Source organism: Dermacentor albipictus, chromosome 7 (genome assembly GCF_038994185.2).
Source record: "Dermacentor albipictus isolate Rhodes 1998 colony chromosome 7, USDA_Dalb.pri_finalv2, whole genome shotgun sequence".
Taxonomy (NCBI): domain Eukaryota; kingdom Metazoa; phylum Arthropoda; class Arachnida; order Ixodida; family Ixodidae; genus Dermacentor; species Dermacentor albipictus.
In genome coordinates, this window is record NC_091827.1 from 86,382,407 (window position 1) to 86,398,308 (window position 15,902).

Here is a 15,902-nt window from a genome sequence, read left to right on the forward strand (position 1 = left end):
GGGTCATTAATGCCATCGCGTTAATAGAAGTGACAGTGTACCTCATTCAGCCGTGTCTAAAGCTCAAAAGACAAATCAAAGAGACCTGCCGTGGTTGTTCAGTGGCTATGGTGTTAGGTTGCTGAGCACAAGGTCGCGGGATCGAATCCCGGCCACGGCGGCCGCATTTCGATGGGGGCGAAAACACCCGTTTACTTAGATTTGGGCGCACGTTAAAGAACCCCAGGTGGTCGAAATTTCCGGAGTCCTCCACTACGGCGTGCCTCATCATCAGAAAGTGGTTTTGGCATGTAAAACCCCATAATTTAATTTTTAACAAAGCAAAGGAGACCGAAAATTTGACAAAAGCAAAGATAAGAATAACGTTCATGTGATGCCTTGTATTTATAAAGTGTGGCACAAAACGAACAAAGTTGCTGGGCGACATGGTGTAGAAATAATGTTTTCCGCCCGTGTAAGCTGTCAGGAGTGTTCATGCGCATTGAACATGTGATAACGAGGAAAGAGGCCCGCAAAACCAAGAATGTGAACGAATACGCTAAGGCCTCGACTTATCTACAAAATCCCGTCGACGCGTGGTAATGTCTGTATCGGCCAAACCGGCCGATGCATCAATGACCAGACGCGCGAGCATTGTGCGTGGACCAAGTGTCATGGACCTGGTCACCTGGCTTTTCGCTGTCGTCAGTGCGGCCGTGCACCATTTCTTTTTTTGAAAATGTAACGATACTTGGCAGAAGCAGGGCGATAACTGAAACAGAAATACTTGACGCGTTTCATATCTGCGAACAAGCTGAAGGAAAATGGATCAGTGTTCCTTCTATCTCTCTGAGCGATAAAGAGATAGCTTGCTTCAAAGACTGAGCTTTAAACTAAGGAAGTAGAAGAAGATAGGGCAAATTGTGTGTCGATCAATTTCAAGAATTGTTTACACATATCTAAGAGCATCGCGCGTGCGTCAGAGGCTTGATGTTCCATGGCTGGCACGAAATTGGCAAAGAAAGTCTCAAAAACCAACAAGTCGTGCCAAGTGGCCGCGAAGCCTTGGTACTAGCTTCGGATTCACTGTGTGGGATTACTTATGTAAGTCGGCTGTTATAAGGTACCGCATACTCATTGCTTAATATTACACTCCGTATATTATTAGTCGCTTGCGCTCTTTTCTGTGCGCATAAAGAAATAAAAAAAGCCCCCAAATACCAACGGCACTCGCGTCCCTCAATGCATGGCGGCGTGTATCCATGAGTGCTGTTGTACGCGTGCGAAATTCTGAGCACACGTGCGAGTTGGAATCCGTAGTTTGAACTCGCTCATGTCTTCGAGAGACGACATGCTTGTGGAAGTCAAAAGCGTCGCGTGGCTCCCCCACGTGTGAAGGCGCCGTTCCGCTTTCGAGAACCTCACATGGCATGGCTAAAAATACACCCTTGACTGGTTAATGACCAAACCTCTATTAACAGGCAACCACGAAAGCACGTAGCTGTTATTGTCGAAATAATTCGACACTTCGGAAAGCGTCAGTAGCAGAAGCATCGGTTTCATATACAACATAATATTTTCCCGCAGCTACGCCCGCACTTGCTATTTGCTCTCCACCAAAGCCGGCGTGTACTCGCTGTCGCGCTCCCCTGTCAGCGTTTTCAGCATGCTTCCAGTGAGCGAATACATCGTCACTGCAGATCGAGAAATTCTTATAAAAAATTTTCCACGGCGTACGCCACGTTAGCACTACGTGATCGGACACTCGGACCGGTAAGCTTCCCATTGCACTAAACGAATGCGTAACACAAAAATGAGTTTTGATTCCCTTTCAAAATTATTTTCATGAAGAATATTCAAATTGGAAATTTTGTAGGCACTCCGGATGAGAAGAGTCCGCATTCTAAGCGCGCGCTAAGAAATGCGACATCATGCAATTACGCAATTAATTCTATGGCCTTTTGCAGACATGCCACTACTGCCGTCCATAATGTCGTGTCCACGGTTCCGGCACAAGACGCACAAAACGCGGCGTTTGCGACTATGCACGTGGCTAATATACGGCCGTCCTAAAGAAGCCTTACGTCTTTATTGAATGCTCTGGATATGCCAATTTCGAGGACAGTCAAAGCTAATTGAAATGAAGGGTCAAGTGAAGACGCCTGAAAGATGACAATCGTTGATACACACTGCCGTGAAATTGCCTTGTACAATCGATTCTCCTCACAGATCAAGGATCCTGTCCGGGTGCTCATCACCGGTGCTGCAGGTCAGATCGCCTACTCACTGGCGCCCCTCATCGCCAAGGGCTACGTGTTTGGTGAGAAGCAGGCGAGTTGGATTCCGTTACATCTGACAGCATTGACTAGCATTATTCAGCACTAAAGAACTTCGGGAAGGACCTACCATAATAACGCTTAAAAGAGGGCCAGTTGGTTGACCACGAGTCAAGCATCGTGAGAAAGAAGTGAAGCAAACGGTAACAATCTGGGCTTTCGCTGAAAAAGATAACACTTCCGGCAGAACCTATCTCTGGATAAATGTCCGCGTTAATGCGGTGAGTATTGAAGCAATTAGCCACACTCCGCATTTCCATCGCCGAAATGCGTCATGTATGCGGTGGGTATGCAGCCGGACTCCTATCTCCTGCATCCCCCTGGGCACGCTGCGCCATTAGGCGTCGCCACCGCGAAGTCCGCGCATGGCAGGCGTCTGAATATCAAATCACGTGATGTCATTTTGAAATTCGACTCCGTTGAGCACCAGATATATTCTAAACATTTTTGTCTATGAAGAGCAGCACATATTTAGTGAATCAAGTTGGCGTGAAAGACGCTTTATTTTATTTTTTCAAGAGCGACAGATACCCAGAGTTGGCCCAACTGTTTTTTGAGCACAGCCGATCGATGTTCCACCTGTTCCACCACGAACTACCCAGTGATCAAAGTTGGTGGGAAGACGGTTAGAGGTATAGAGACAAACATCCCGAATAGTTCTTCTTTAGTAGAACAGAAAATATACCATTCAAATCTTTCGTCAGCCCGCCAAAGCAATGAGTCTTTTGAGCGGGACTGGGCAGTGCTATGGCACGAATGACACAGTTTTGTGCTTTAAGTTTTTTCGTGAAACTTTCGATAAATGGTAATCGCATTAAGATTGGCTGAGGCCCAGCGCCTTTCCTGTTTTGCGGATTTTTGCCTTAAACCTGCTTAACAAATAAATTATTACGGTATAAGGAAGAAATTAGACAGTAAGGGCGCTGGACTAACAACGACTGTAAGTCCAGGGATATTCCGGTCTTACTGATTTGTTTTTCCTTAAATATTTTTCCATTTGAAATCAAGGTGCATTGCAAAAATAGATGGTGAGTCCGCAGAATGTTTTCTCTGGTGCTTGCAGCATCACCGGGGCACCGCCGGGCTGAAACATCACGTTCTAGCTCGGCTGTGGCTGAGGCTCAAAGTACAACAGAGAAACAATCCACATTTGTGGTTAGAGTCAGTAATACCACAATAATTATAATATTTATAATAATAAGTATTATTATTATTATCTAAATTCACGGCCACTGCACGACGAAGGCCTTTCCCAGCGCTCTCCAATCATCCCTGTCTTGTGCGAGCTGACAGCATCTTATGCCTGTACATTTTCTCATTTCATCACACCATCTCTGCCATCCACGACTGCACTTGCCATCCCTTGGCACCCATTCTGTCAATCTAACAGACCATTGGTTATCTACCATACTCAGCACATATATCTGTCCCAACTTCATTTCATTCCTCGTAATGTCAACTAGAATATCGAATACCGCCGTTTGCACTCTAATCTAGGCAGTCTTCCTGCCTCTTCACGTGACGCTTAACATGCTTCTTTCCATCAATCGTTGCACGCTCCTTAAATTCTTCAGTACTTCCTTTGTTAACCTCCAAGTTTCTTCCCCATATGTTAAAACCAGTAGGATGCAACAATTGTATACTTCTTTTTGAAGAACGCCAGAAAGCTGGCAATCATGACTTCATATTGCCTGCCGTATGCGCCCCAAATCATATTTATAGATTTATCACTCGTGATGAGGGTCTTCTATGACTCAGGGGTCTAGCTTCATCATCATCATCAGCCTGGTTACGCCCACTGCAGGGCAAAGGCCTCTCCAATATTTCTCCAACAACCCCGGTCATGTACTAATTGTGGCCATGCCGTCCCTGCAAATTTCTTAATCTCATCCGCCCACCTAACTTTCTAACGCTTCCCTTCCCTTGGAATCCAGTCCGTAACCCTTAATGACCATCGGTTATCTTCTCTCCTCATTACATGTCCTGCCCATGCCCATTTCTTTTTCTTGATTTCAACTAAGATGTCATTAACTCGCGTTTGTTCCCTCACCCAATCTGCTCTTTTCTTATCCCTTAACGTTACACCTATCATTCTTCTTTCCATAGCTCGTTGCGTCGTGCTCAATTTGAGTAGAACCCTTTTCGTAAGCCTCCAGGTTTCTGCCCCGTAGGTGAGTACTGGTAAGACACAGCTATTATACACTTTTCTTTTGAGGGATAATGGCAACCTGCTGTTCATGATCTGAGAATGCCTGCCAAACGCACCCCAGCCCATTCTTATTCTTCTGATTATTTCTGTCTGATGATCCGGATCCGCAGTCACTACCTGCCCTAAGTAGATGTATTCCCTTACGACTTCCAGTGCCTCGCTGCCTATTGTAAACTGCTGTTCTCTTCCGAGACTGTTAAACATTACTTTAGTTTTCTGCAGATTAATTTTTAGACCCACTCTTCTGCTTTGCCTCTCCAGGTCAGTGAGCATGCATTGCAGTTGGTCCCCTGAGTTACTAAGCAAGGCAATATCATCAGCGAATCGCAAGTTACTAAGGTATTCTCCATTAACTTTTATCCCCATTTCTTCCCAATCCAGGTCTCTGAATACCTCCTGTAAACACGCTGTGAATAGCATTGGACAGATCGTATCTCCCTGCCTGACGCCTTTCTTTATTGGGATTTTGTTGCTTTCTTTATGGAGAACTACGGTGGCTGTGGAGCCGCTATAGATATTTTTCAGTATTTTTACATATGGCTCGTCTACACCCTGATTCCGTAATGCCTCCATGACTGCTGAGGTTTCGACAGAATCAAATGCTTTCTCGTAATCAATGAAAGCTATATATAAGGGTTCGTTATATTCCGCACATTTCTCTATCACCTGATTGATAGTGTGAATATGATCTATTGTTGAGTAGCCTTTACGGAATCCTGCCTGGTCCTTTGCTTGACAGAAGTCTAAGGTGTTCCTGATTATATTTGCGATTACCTTAGTAAATAGTTTGTAGGCAACGGACAGTAAACTGATAGGTCTGTAATTTTTCAAGTCTTTGGCGTCCCCTTTCTTATGGATTAGGATTATGTTAGCGTTTTTCCAAGATTCCGGCACGCTCGGCGTTATGAGGCATTGTGTATACAGGGTGGCCAGTTTCTCTAGAACAATCTGCCCACCATCCTTCAGTAAATCTGCTGTTACCTGATCCTCCCCAGCTGCCTTCCCCCTTTGCATATCTCCCAAGGCTTTCTTTACTTCTTCCGGCGTTACCTGTGGGATTTCGAATTCCTCTAGACTATTTTCTCTTTCATTATTGTCGTGGGTGGCACTGGTGCTGTATAAATCTCTATAGAACTCCTCAGCCACTTGTACTATCTCATCCATATTAGTAATGATATTGCCGGCTTTGTCTCTTAACGCATACATCTGATTCTTGCCAATTCCTAGTTTCTTCTTCACTGTTTTTAGGCTTCCTCCGTTCCTGAGAGCATGTTCAATTCTATCCATATTATACTTCCTTATGTCAGCTGTCTTACGCTTGTTGATTAACTTCGAAAGTTCTGCCAGTTCTATTCTAGCTGTAGGGTTAGAGGCTTTCATACATTGGCGTTTCTTGATGAGATATTTCGTCTTCTGCGATAGTTTACTGGTATCCTGCCTAACGGAGTTACCACCGACTTCCATTGCACACTCCTTAATGATGTCCACAAGATTCTCGTTCATTGCTTCAACACTAAGGTCCTCTTCCTGAGTTAAAGCCGAATACCTGTTCTGAAGCTTGATCTGGAATTCCTCTATTTTCCCTCTTACCGCTAACTCATTGATCGGCTTCTTATGTACCAGTTTCTTCCGTTCCCTTCTCAGGTCTAGGCTAATTCGAGTTCTTACCACCCTGTGGTCACTGCAGCGCACCTTGCCGAGCACGTCCACATCTTGTATGATGCCAGGGTTACCGCAGAGTATGAAGTCTATTTCATTTCTAGTCTCGCCGTTCGGGCCCCTCCACGTCCACTTTCGGCTGTCCCGCTTGCGGAAGAAGGTATTCATTATCCTCATATTATTCTGTTCCGCAAACTCTACTAATAACTCCCCCCTGATATTCCTAGTGCCTATGCCATATTCCCCCACTGCGTTGTCTCCAGCCTGCTTTTTGCCTACCTTGGCATTAAAGTCACCCATTAGTATAGTGTATTTAGTTTTCACTCTACCCATCGCCGATTCCACGTCTTCATAGAAGCTTTCGACTTCCTGGTCATCATGACTGGATGTAGGGGCGTAGACCTGTACAATCTTCATTTTGTACCTCTTATTAAGTTTCACAACAAGACCTGCCACCCTCTCGTTAATGCTATAGAATTCCTGTATGTTACCAGCTATATTCTTGTTAATCAGGAATCCGACGCCTAGTTCCCTTCTCTCTGCTAAGCCCCGGTAGCACAGGACGTGCCCGCTTTTTAGCACTGTATATGCTTCTTTCGGCCTCCTAACTTCACTAAGCCCTATTATATCCCATTTACTGCCCTCTAATTCCTCCAATAGCACTGCTAGACTCGCTTCACTAGATAACGTTCTAGCGTTAAACGTTGCCAGGTTCATATTCCAATGGCGGCCTGTCCGGAGCCAGTGATTCTTAGCACCCTCTGCAGCGTCGCAGGTCTGACCGCCGCCTTGGTCAGTTGCTTCGCAGCTGCTGGGGACTGAGGGCCGGGGTTTGATTTTGTTGTTCATATAGGAGGTTGTGGCCAAGTACTGCACCAGGGTGGCCAATCCTGCTCTGGTGAGGGAGTGCGTTACCGGTTCTGGTCACCGGGATCAGGCCGCACTCCAGGCCTGTTTATGCAATTTTATCAACACGCGGATTTTTTTTTTATTCCGGTGGAAAATTGCCGGCACCGGGATTCGAACCACGGACCTCTTGCACGCGAGGCGGGTGTTCTACCTCTACGCCACCGCTGCACCCGGGTCTAGATTAACGTACTATTACACGTATCTTAGGGGCTGACTGCCAGTCACGATTTCTCGTTCTCGATAGCATGGATTTTGCAAGGCGTTCTCGTGCGAAAGCAATGGACACCTTTCTTCACGAGATGCACGCTAATATCGATCGTAACATGCAGGCGAACGCAATATTTCTTTGTTATTTTGCGAAGGCATTCGGTAAACTTCTATGCCAACGAGTCATACTTGTGGGGACCCCTTTTGGACCCCGGTCTCCTGTTCACGCGCGACTTGGGCCATTCGTCCGCGCGATCGCTGGGGACACGCAGTTCCGAGCCTTATTCCGGATAGCGTGCATTCCCCGCGGCCGCTGGCGCCGGCGCGACGCGGAGCCTGCTGCTTGCGCGCGCGGCTCACCGCGCGTAAGAACTGTGCCTGAGCAGCGGGCCCCTCTCGCCCTCTCTTCGGCTTCTCTCTCCTTCAGCATCGGAGGTGCGCGGGCGCTTTCGCCCGGAGAGATTGACTTTCGGTGCTCTTGGCTGTCGGACGATGCTCAGAGGGGCGCGGACCCACTTGGTCCCGCGCCCCTCTGAGCAAGGCGACCCCCTTCTGTGCGGCGAACCTGCTCGGAAGAGCCAGCGTGGCGGAGCAGACTTCCCGGGAGCTTTCACCCGTAGTCTGCGACTGCCACCCCAGTGCCGTATTCCTGTACTGTACGCGCATTTTGTACACAACAGGGAATAAACCCCCATTCGTTGGTGCCACGGCTGGAGTCGTGTCTACGCCTTGTCCGTGAGCAGCGAACCCGCCGCGGCGCCCCTTCGTGTGCGCTGAGGAGTGGGGACGTGCTGCGTGTCTCCTTAGACCTTAGCTAGCCGGGTCTGGGCACATTAGCCCGAAGCCCCACGTACTAAAGCTTAGTCACTTGAACATACATCCTGACATTCTTGCATGGTTCAAAGAATGCCTGATTAACCGTTCCCAAATCGCTTTTATTAACAACCACAACTCTGATCCCCCCCCCCCCAGTAATGTCAGGTGTCCCGCAAGGATCCTCCCTCTGGCTCCTGTTCTTGAAAAAATCAAGGGGCACTTATTTATCCGTACGTGCATGAATGGGAAAGCATTGCGACCATCAACGATACTTGTATATTAGGCCACAACGAAAGTTCGTGGATTGGACTCCCACCAGAGGTCGTGGGTTCGAGTGCCTTAATGACCTCTACTTTAATTAAATGTGCCTTACAATTATTTTCTTCTTAGTTAACACCAAAGGTCGTGTGTCCGACTCCCGCCAAAGGTCATGGGTTCATAGCTTTTTTGTATCATCGTGTAGTCACGCCGCCAATGCCGCATTTTCTGCCTCATGGGCCGTTTAATTCTTTCGCTTAATAACTATTAACGATGTGCCTCTGCATGTATCCTCCCACATCCGCATGTTTGCTAACAACTGCATCATCTATCGCCCCGGCACTAGCGTCTCTGACCAACAAGAGCTACAGACTGACATTGACCACGCGCTAAACGGGGAAATGAAGGGCTATAATGATATTCGACGCTATTAAGTGCAAATCTCTATCCTTCTCCCGCCACTCTAAAGCACTTAATTTTTTTGTTATCACTTTCAGAGTTTTCTGTAAAAGCCATTAACTCATTCAGAATCTTAGGTGGCACGTTGTGTCCTGGCGTACACATAGCACTAACATTATCTCATATGCCCATGAAACGCCATATTTCTTGGCACGCAACGCTTGCCTTGCCTCCGAACATGTAAAATGTCTCGTGTGTAAATCACTAGTTAGACCAAACCTTGAGTATGTATTCTTCAATCAAAGCCCACACCAAGCTGATCTCACCAGCGCTCTAGAAGCAGCTCAGTAACGCACAGCTCGATTCATTAATTCACCTTGTCATTAACACGTGAGCTTGTCATCATTAAAGGCAAACTATGGTTTATCGCTTCTTTCTATTCGCCTTCGAATGGTCACACTGTCTTTGTCGCACAAGTTATTTGACCTTTCTCTCGGTATCCCTTCTTATATCTAACCCTTGGCACGCGTATCTCATTGCACCAGTCATGAACTTCAAGTTCCACGCCCACGCGCTCATACTGTTCAATTCTCCTAGTTCGGTGTCCCACGCGCAGCATCGGAATAGAACGGCCTTTCCCGCCAAATTGTTTCCATCACCTGACCATCAAGTTTCCTGAAGAACAAAATTGGCAAACTTTTCAACTGGCAGACACCTAGTGAGAATATTAAAACCAACTTCTCATGTATTGACCCCTAGAGGGGTCTTAAAGAAATAAAGTTATGTGGTGTGGCATGATGCTCTCTCACCAAGCTATTAAACAGTTTCTTAGTTATCTGCAAATTAATATTCAGGCCTACTATTGCACTTTGCCGGTTAAAATCCTCGATCATTCGCCGCAAGTCATGTTCGTCATTGCTGAACAGGACAATGTCATCTGCAAAAGGCAGGTTGCTGAAATGTTCCCGGCTAATCGTCCTTCCCAATCCTACCCAGTCTAACAACATGAATAATCCTTGCAAGCATTCCGTGAATAACATAAGAATAATTGTGTCTGCTTGCCCGACTGACTCCTTTCTTGATCGGTATATTTTCGCTTTTCTTATGAAAATTCAGGTAGCTCAGGAATATTTCTAGATATTTGCTAAGGTGTTCACTTATGATTCTTATACTCTTTCACTACGCTATGCATATATGGCAGCTGGTATCACTTATAGGGGTATTACTCAAGTTCGCGCGTGCGCACCTGACCCTTATCTGGATCGCACAGCGCCGACGGAGCAGCAGTCGCTCGCTAGCACTTTCGCAGCAGCCCTAACAGTCAGAGCTGTGACCCCTAACCCGCGGTTCCCAATGAGTTGCGACCACGGCGGGTTCAGGCCAGGGGGACAGGGTGAGTTTCGACCTAAGGTGTTTATTCACCTTAGAGTACAAGTACCAACTCGACAACAACAGCAAACACAAACAGAAATACAAAACAAAACCACAGCGGCGGAGCGTTCCGCTCGTCTGAGGTGACAGAAACCGCACAATGTTGCAGCCACAGAAGAGGCTGATAAGAGTTCAGCTATCCCAGAGTGGATCCGCGCTCGGGCCTTGGGGCGGTCAGTCGCTCACAAAGGCCGAGCGCAGCAGGGGGATGGCGTGCGGCGATCTCAGCGGCTGAATTGAGATGCGGCCAGCCGCCAGCTCCTCAGCCGAAAGACAAAAGTGCATCGGGGGAATAGCGCTTCTCCCCGAGCGGCGGAGAGGGAGTCTCCCCGGTTCGAAGAAAGGGAAAGGAGGGAACGGGGTGCCTTGGGCCCAGGCGTCGCTGCCATGCGCGAAGAGCAGCGGGTGCGGCGAAGGTGCCCTCTCCCCGCTACTCTCTGCGAGCGAGCACGTGATTACCGCGTGATAACCGCGTGGCCGCTCCGGAGATATCGGGATGCGCGTGCGATCTCACACACTATACTGAATAAGTCAGACCTCTTTTCGTATCTATGTAATTATACGCATCCGTTGGTTGTAATCCGCCGATTGCTCAATCATATTGCATTATATATTGGATAGAGCATTATATATTATAGGCTAAGCAAAGAAAAGTATTATGCCCTCGTATTATACATGAAGAAACGTACTTCACAACGAAAATTAGGGAGGACGGGAGGTCGGTATCGTGCGATAAAATGGAAATATTCTACAAATAACTGCTTAATCACTCCGTACAGATGGCTAACCAGCGAAGCTGAAACGTGTGGTACCGCTGTTTATCACTGGGTTAATCCAGACGGTTCATTAAACGACTACTTGTTAGGCTGCCGGATCCTCGGTACACAGTTGCGGCTGGCGCTCGGCTGCATGAGCCTGTTCTTGTACCCGGGCTGCAGCATCGGCACGGCGTAGACGAGCACTTTCCCCGTTCTGCTCGCGGCGTTACTTATCGGACGCTCCTTGCTCCTTAGGAGTATGTAAGGAGTAAGGAGTATGCCCATTTCGGAGCCAGAGAGAATCTGCTGCGCGCGCGCTCGGCTGTGAAGGAGGGAAACGACATCACTACTGACGCAGCCAATCGGGCGCCTCTCTTTCCTTTTTTTTTTGTTTCGTAAGCACATGGAGTTACGCTGGAGGAGTTTTCGGCGTACAGGCGACGGAAGGATGGACGAATCGGCTAGCCATATACAGCTTCACCTGTAATAATGGCACTATGTTCACGCAAGGTGTTAATCTATGACCTGCAGTTTTCTCCTCGGTAAGAAAAGCTTGAGGTATCCGCAAAAGGTAGCCATACAGTATTGAACTGCTTTTCTGATTTCGCATGAAGAGGAAGAGACATGAAAGCTTCTGAAGAACTTTTTTTCAGCATACGAGTGTATTGGTGGAATACACACACACACACACATGCAAGCACACACACACACGCACACACACGCACGCACGCACGCGCACATACACATACACACTAAAAGAACGCTGGGTTGTTAAGCGTTAGTTTTGCCTCCCTTTGGTAAACGAGAGTTGGTTGTGTATTGTTTGTATTTTGCAGAAATACAGTTCACAAGAGCGGCGGTTTCGGCTAGTTGCTATTTCGTGAAGCGTACTTGACGAATCTTTTTTTTTCGTTATTTCCTTTACACAGTCCGATTTGTGCTTGCCGGGGTTACGTGATGTCATACCTATGCACCAAAACCAATACCCTTGTTCACACTATTTCTACAGTCTTTAGTGCCCCCCTGTCCCCTGTTCTTTGTTGTTTGTCTTTTGTTCTTATCCTTCACCTATTCTTAGTTCTATTATAATTTCAAGGACTCTTATTTTGCAGCCTGTGGTCCTGCACCTTCTAGACATACCGCAGGTGATGGAAGTCCTCGGTGGCGTTGTCATGGAGCTTCAGGACTGCGCGTTCCCCTTGCTGCAGAGTGAGCCTTCTCCTTTCCTGAAGCGAAAAATAATACAAAGCTGCCCTTCCTATTCATATAATTATTGTTTTTCCAGACGAGAAATACAAATTTCTGGGAAGGGTTTAAAATAGATTCAGTGAGTCCAAGCAAGCCTAAATCTTGCAGTGGGGTTTAGGTACCATCAATAAGATGAAGAAACTAATGATAACATTTACTAAAAAAAACGTACAGGGACTAGAAGGAAGGGCGATATATATACATGTATGCATATTGCCGCGACAACTTGGTCACATTCAAGTTGCGCGCCCTTCGTATTGGGCACTGTGCACGCCGTACCGTGGTGTTGTTCAGCAACAGGTAGCGATCTTCGTGGCACAGGTAGCCGGTTCGACCCGGCTCGCATGCGCCACGCCCACGAGGTGTCGCGCGAGAAGAAAGAGGAGGACGGTTCGAGCCCAGTTTGAGAACGCGACTGCCGCGGATTTCTTCATGACCGCAGTGACTTTTACTTGTGGGCACAAGTTCGCCCTTAATAAATATCGTTGTTTTATTAATATCGTTACATTTCTGGCGGAGGTGCGGGGTATGAGTCGAAGCCCCACGAACGGACGTCAACGTAGCCCCGACCACCAGTGAGTCCATCCCGGGGAACTGACACCTGTACACCAGCGGACCAGCCGACGTCTACGAGGTGACTCGCCCGAATTCGGCCCTCTTCTCTTCATGCCAAGGGAAACTCAGACAACGGACGCCGCCACAATGACTAGCCAGGTAGCACCAGCACAGCTGTTCGTAAGCCAATCTCACAAGCAGCAGACCCTTCAGGCTCCAACTGCACTATCATCGACGTTGTCCGGGACGAACTGAGGCAGGTCATAAGGAATCCAGAGCGTGAGCCACAGCCGATGCGGCGCATCCCAACGTATATACGCCGACGTACTCAGGCAACCCGTGGTACACAGTAGTGGAGCAGTTGCGACGACCGTTCCCTACCCGCCGACAGTACGCAGTGCACCTCGTCTGCTGGAACCACCGGCTGCCTATCCACCTTCAGCACGTAGTGCACCTCGTTTTGTGGAACAAAGGCCCCGAAAAAGTGACGTCTGGCGTGACCACGAGCGCAGGCCTCTGTATTTTCACGGCGGAGAAGCGAGTCACCTGTATATGTTTTGCCCGTACCTTCAAGCTGGATTAAGATGTTTTCATAAGCGCACCATGCCCTCGAAACGGTGAACGGCCAGCGGAGATCGAAGAATATTTGTCCACGCGCCAAAGCCCCGTTACTCCTCGCCAACATCAACCACGGTAACCGTCGCCTATGCGCTACCGATCGCCTAGCCCACGCGCATCTCCAAGATTGCTTAGGCGTCGTTCACCAAGCCCACACCAGGAAAGCTGAAACAAGCGACCTGTGGAGGTGAGGCCGCTGATAACCAGAGTTATGAGGATCCTCCAACGCGGTTCCAGTGCGGTGACGAGAGAATTCCAGTATACAGGTGCAGGAACGAAACGATTACGTCAGATGTGCGGTTGATAATAGACGGATGCGAGCTGAATGTCTTAGTCGACACCGGCGCTGATTATTCGGCAGTAAGCTTCAAGACGCAGAAGCACCTGAAAAAAGTTGTGACGCAGTGGACTGGTCCGCAGATATTCACGGCAGGTGGTCATCTTATTACGCCCCTTGGCCGATGCACCACAAGACTTACGATAAAAGGCTTCACTTACGTTTCTGATTTTATTGTACTGCCAGAATGTTCACGGGAACTTATATTGGTAATGGATTTTCTACAACCTAACGGCGCTATAATTAACCTACGTAGGTCCAGTGTGTCTTTCTCGACAAAACAAGCTATACCTGTGGAAAAATCGGAGGAGCGACGTCTCGCTGCACTGCGCGTCGTCGATGATGACGTAACTGTGCCGTCACGCTGCAGTATAATGGTTCTTGTGGAGAATGAAAGATTTTACGACCGCGAAGGCATAGCGGATGGAAACAGAGCTCCTTTTCAACAAAGGTATTTGCGTAGCTCGAGGTCTTGTTCACCTAAGCAATGGCCGTGCAAATGTCGCACTTACGAATTTCGGAAATGAATTCCAACACATCACACAAGGAACAGCTATTGCCTATTTCCACGAGTTCTGTGTAAAGAACGAATTATGCAGCCTAACTACAACGTCAACTGCCCTACCAGGAACCTGTAGTGTCGACAGATCAATTACCATCAACTTGAGACTCCCGGAAGCCCAAAAGAAACAGATATATGCTCTGATAAAGGATTTTTCTGACTGCTTCTCCACTTCCTCGAAGGTACGGCGCACGTCTGTCGCAAAGCATAGATTCATAACAGAGGACGCCACAAGACCGGTATGCCAGCACCCGTGTCGAGTTTCACCAAAAGAAAGGGAGATCATCAAGAAGCAAGGAGAGGAGATGCTTTCAGATGACGTTATTCAGCCTTCCAGCAGTCCACGGGCGTCTCCCGTAGTGCTCGTTAAGAAAAAGATAACACACTTCGATTCTGCGTCGACTACCGTAAATTGAACGGCGTAACTATGCGGGATGTATACCCCATTCCGCGTATCGACGATACGTTAGATCGGCTCCTATGTGCAAAGTTTTTCTCCTCCCTGGATCTGAAGAGTGGATCTTGGCAAATCGAGGTGGATGAGCGGGACCGTGAAAAGACAGCATTCGTAACCCCTGATGGCCTCTACGAATTTAAAGCGCTTCCATTCGGCCTCTGTCCCGCGCCTGCAGCGTTCCAGCGAATGATGGACATAAGTGCTCGCAGGATTGAAATGGCAGTCGTGCTTAGTGTATTTGGATGATGTGGTCGTATTTTCCGCCACATTTGACCAACATCTAGAGCGCCTGCGACTAGTACTAGGAGCTATCCGCGCAGCAGACTTGACAATTAAGCCGGAAAAATGTCAGTTCGGCTTCGATGAACTTCGGCTTCTCGGACACGTCATCAGTGCTGAAGGCGTTCGGCCAGATCCCGAAAAGACAGCAGCTGTTGTGAGGTTCCCGACACCCACAGACAAAGAGTCAGTAGGACGTTTTTTGGGTTTATGCGCATACTACAGAAGATTTGTGGAAAACTTGTGGAAAAGATTGTTGAGCCCCTTACAATACTAACAAGAGAAGATCAACCTTTCATGTGGAAAAGCGAACAACAAGACGCCTTTGACGAGTTAAGGAAACGCCTGCAACCTTCTCCAATCCTTGCCCATTTGGATGAGACAGCCGACACTGAAATTCGTACCGATGCGAGTAACGTCGGCCTCGGTGCCATACTAGTGCAGTGGAATAACGGCCAGGAGAAAGTAATATCTTATGTCAGCCGTAAGCTCTCGAAAGCAGAGGCAAACTACTCCGCAACCGCGAAAGAGTGTCTTGCAGTCATTTGGGCAATATGTAAATTTCGGCCCCATCTCTATGGTAGACCATTCAGAGCAGTCAGTGATCACCATTCGCTTTCCTGGCTGACGAATCTCAAGGATCCATCCAGACGACTAGCAAAATGGAGCCTTAAGCTTCAAGAGTATGGCATTACTGTCGTATCCCGTTCCAGGAGGAAGCACAGCGATGCCGACTGCCCCAGTCGAGACTACTGTGTCAGAAGAAAAGGATTTCCCATTCCTTGGCATTGTTGACGCGTCAGAAATCGCTCAACAACAACGAAATCACGCGGCATTGCTTCCACTTATACAGCGCCTGGCGGGACTCGACGTTCAACTCCCGCG

At 48.0% G+C, this 15,902-nt stretch overlaps 2 protein-coding genes across 6 annotated transcripts in view; one reads left to right on the forward strand and one right to left on the reverse strand.

The window, feature by feature from the left end:
- LOC135899672 (NPC intracellular cholesterol transporter 1-like) overlaps positions 1 to 15,902 on the reverse strand; it is a 74,580-nt gene that overhangs the window by 30,939 nt on the left and 27,739 nt on the right. For 3 of the 5 annotated variants that reach the window (XM_065428992.1, XM_065428991.1, XM_070522428.1), the window contains one exon: positions 12,102 to 12,187. The exons of the other annotated variants lie outside the window; for them this stretch is intronic. The gene's annotated coding sequence lies outside the window, so the exon portion shown is untranslated. The remainder of the gene's footprint in view (positions 1 to 12,101; positions 12,188 to 15,902) is intronic. 5 annotated transcript variants of the gene reach the window in all.
- Positions 1 to 15,902, forward strand: part of LOC135899671 (malate dehydrogenase, cytoplasmic-like) — a 46,769-nt gene that overhangs the window by 2,917 nt on the left and 27,950 nt on the right. The window contains exons 2-3 of the mRNA XM_065428989.1: positions 2,209 to 2,310; positions 12,074 to 12,170. Of these exons, the coding sequence (XP_065285061.1) occupies positions 2,209 to 2,310; positions 12,074 to 12,170 (199 nt within the window). The remainder of the gene's footprint in view (positions 1 to 2,208; positions 2,311 to 12,073; positions 12,171 to 15,902) is intronic.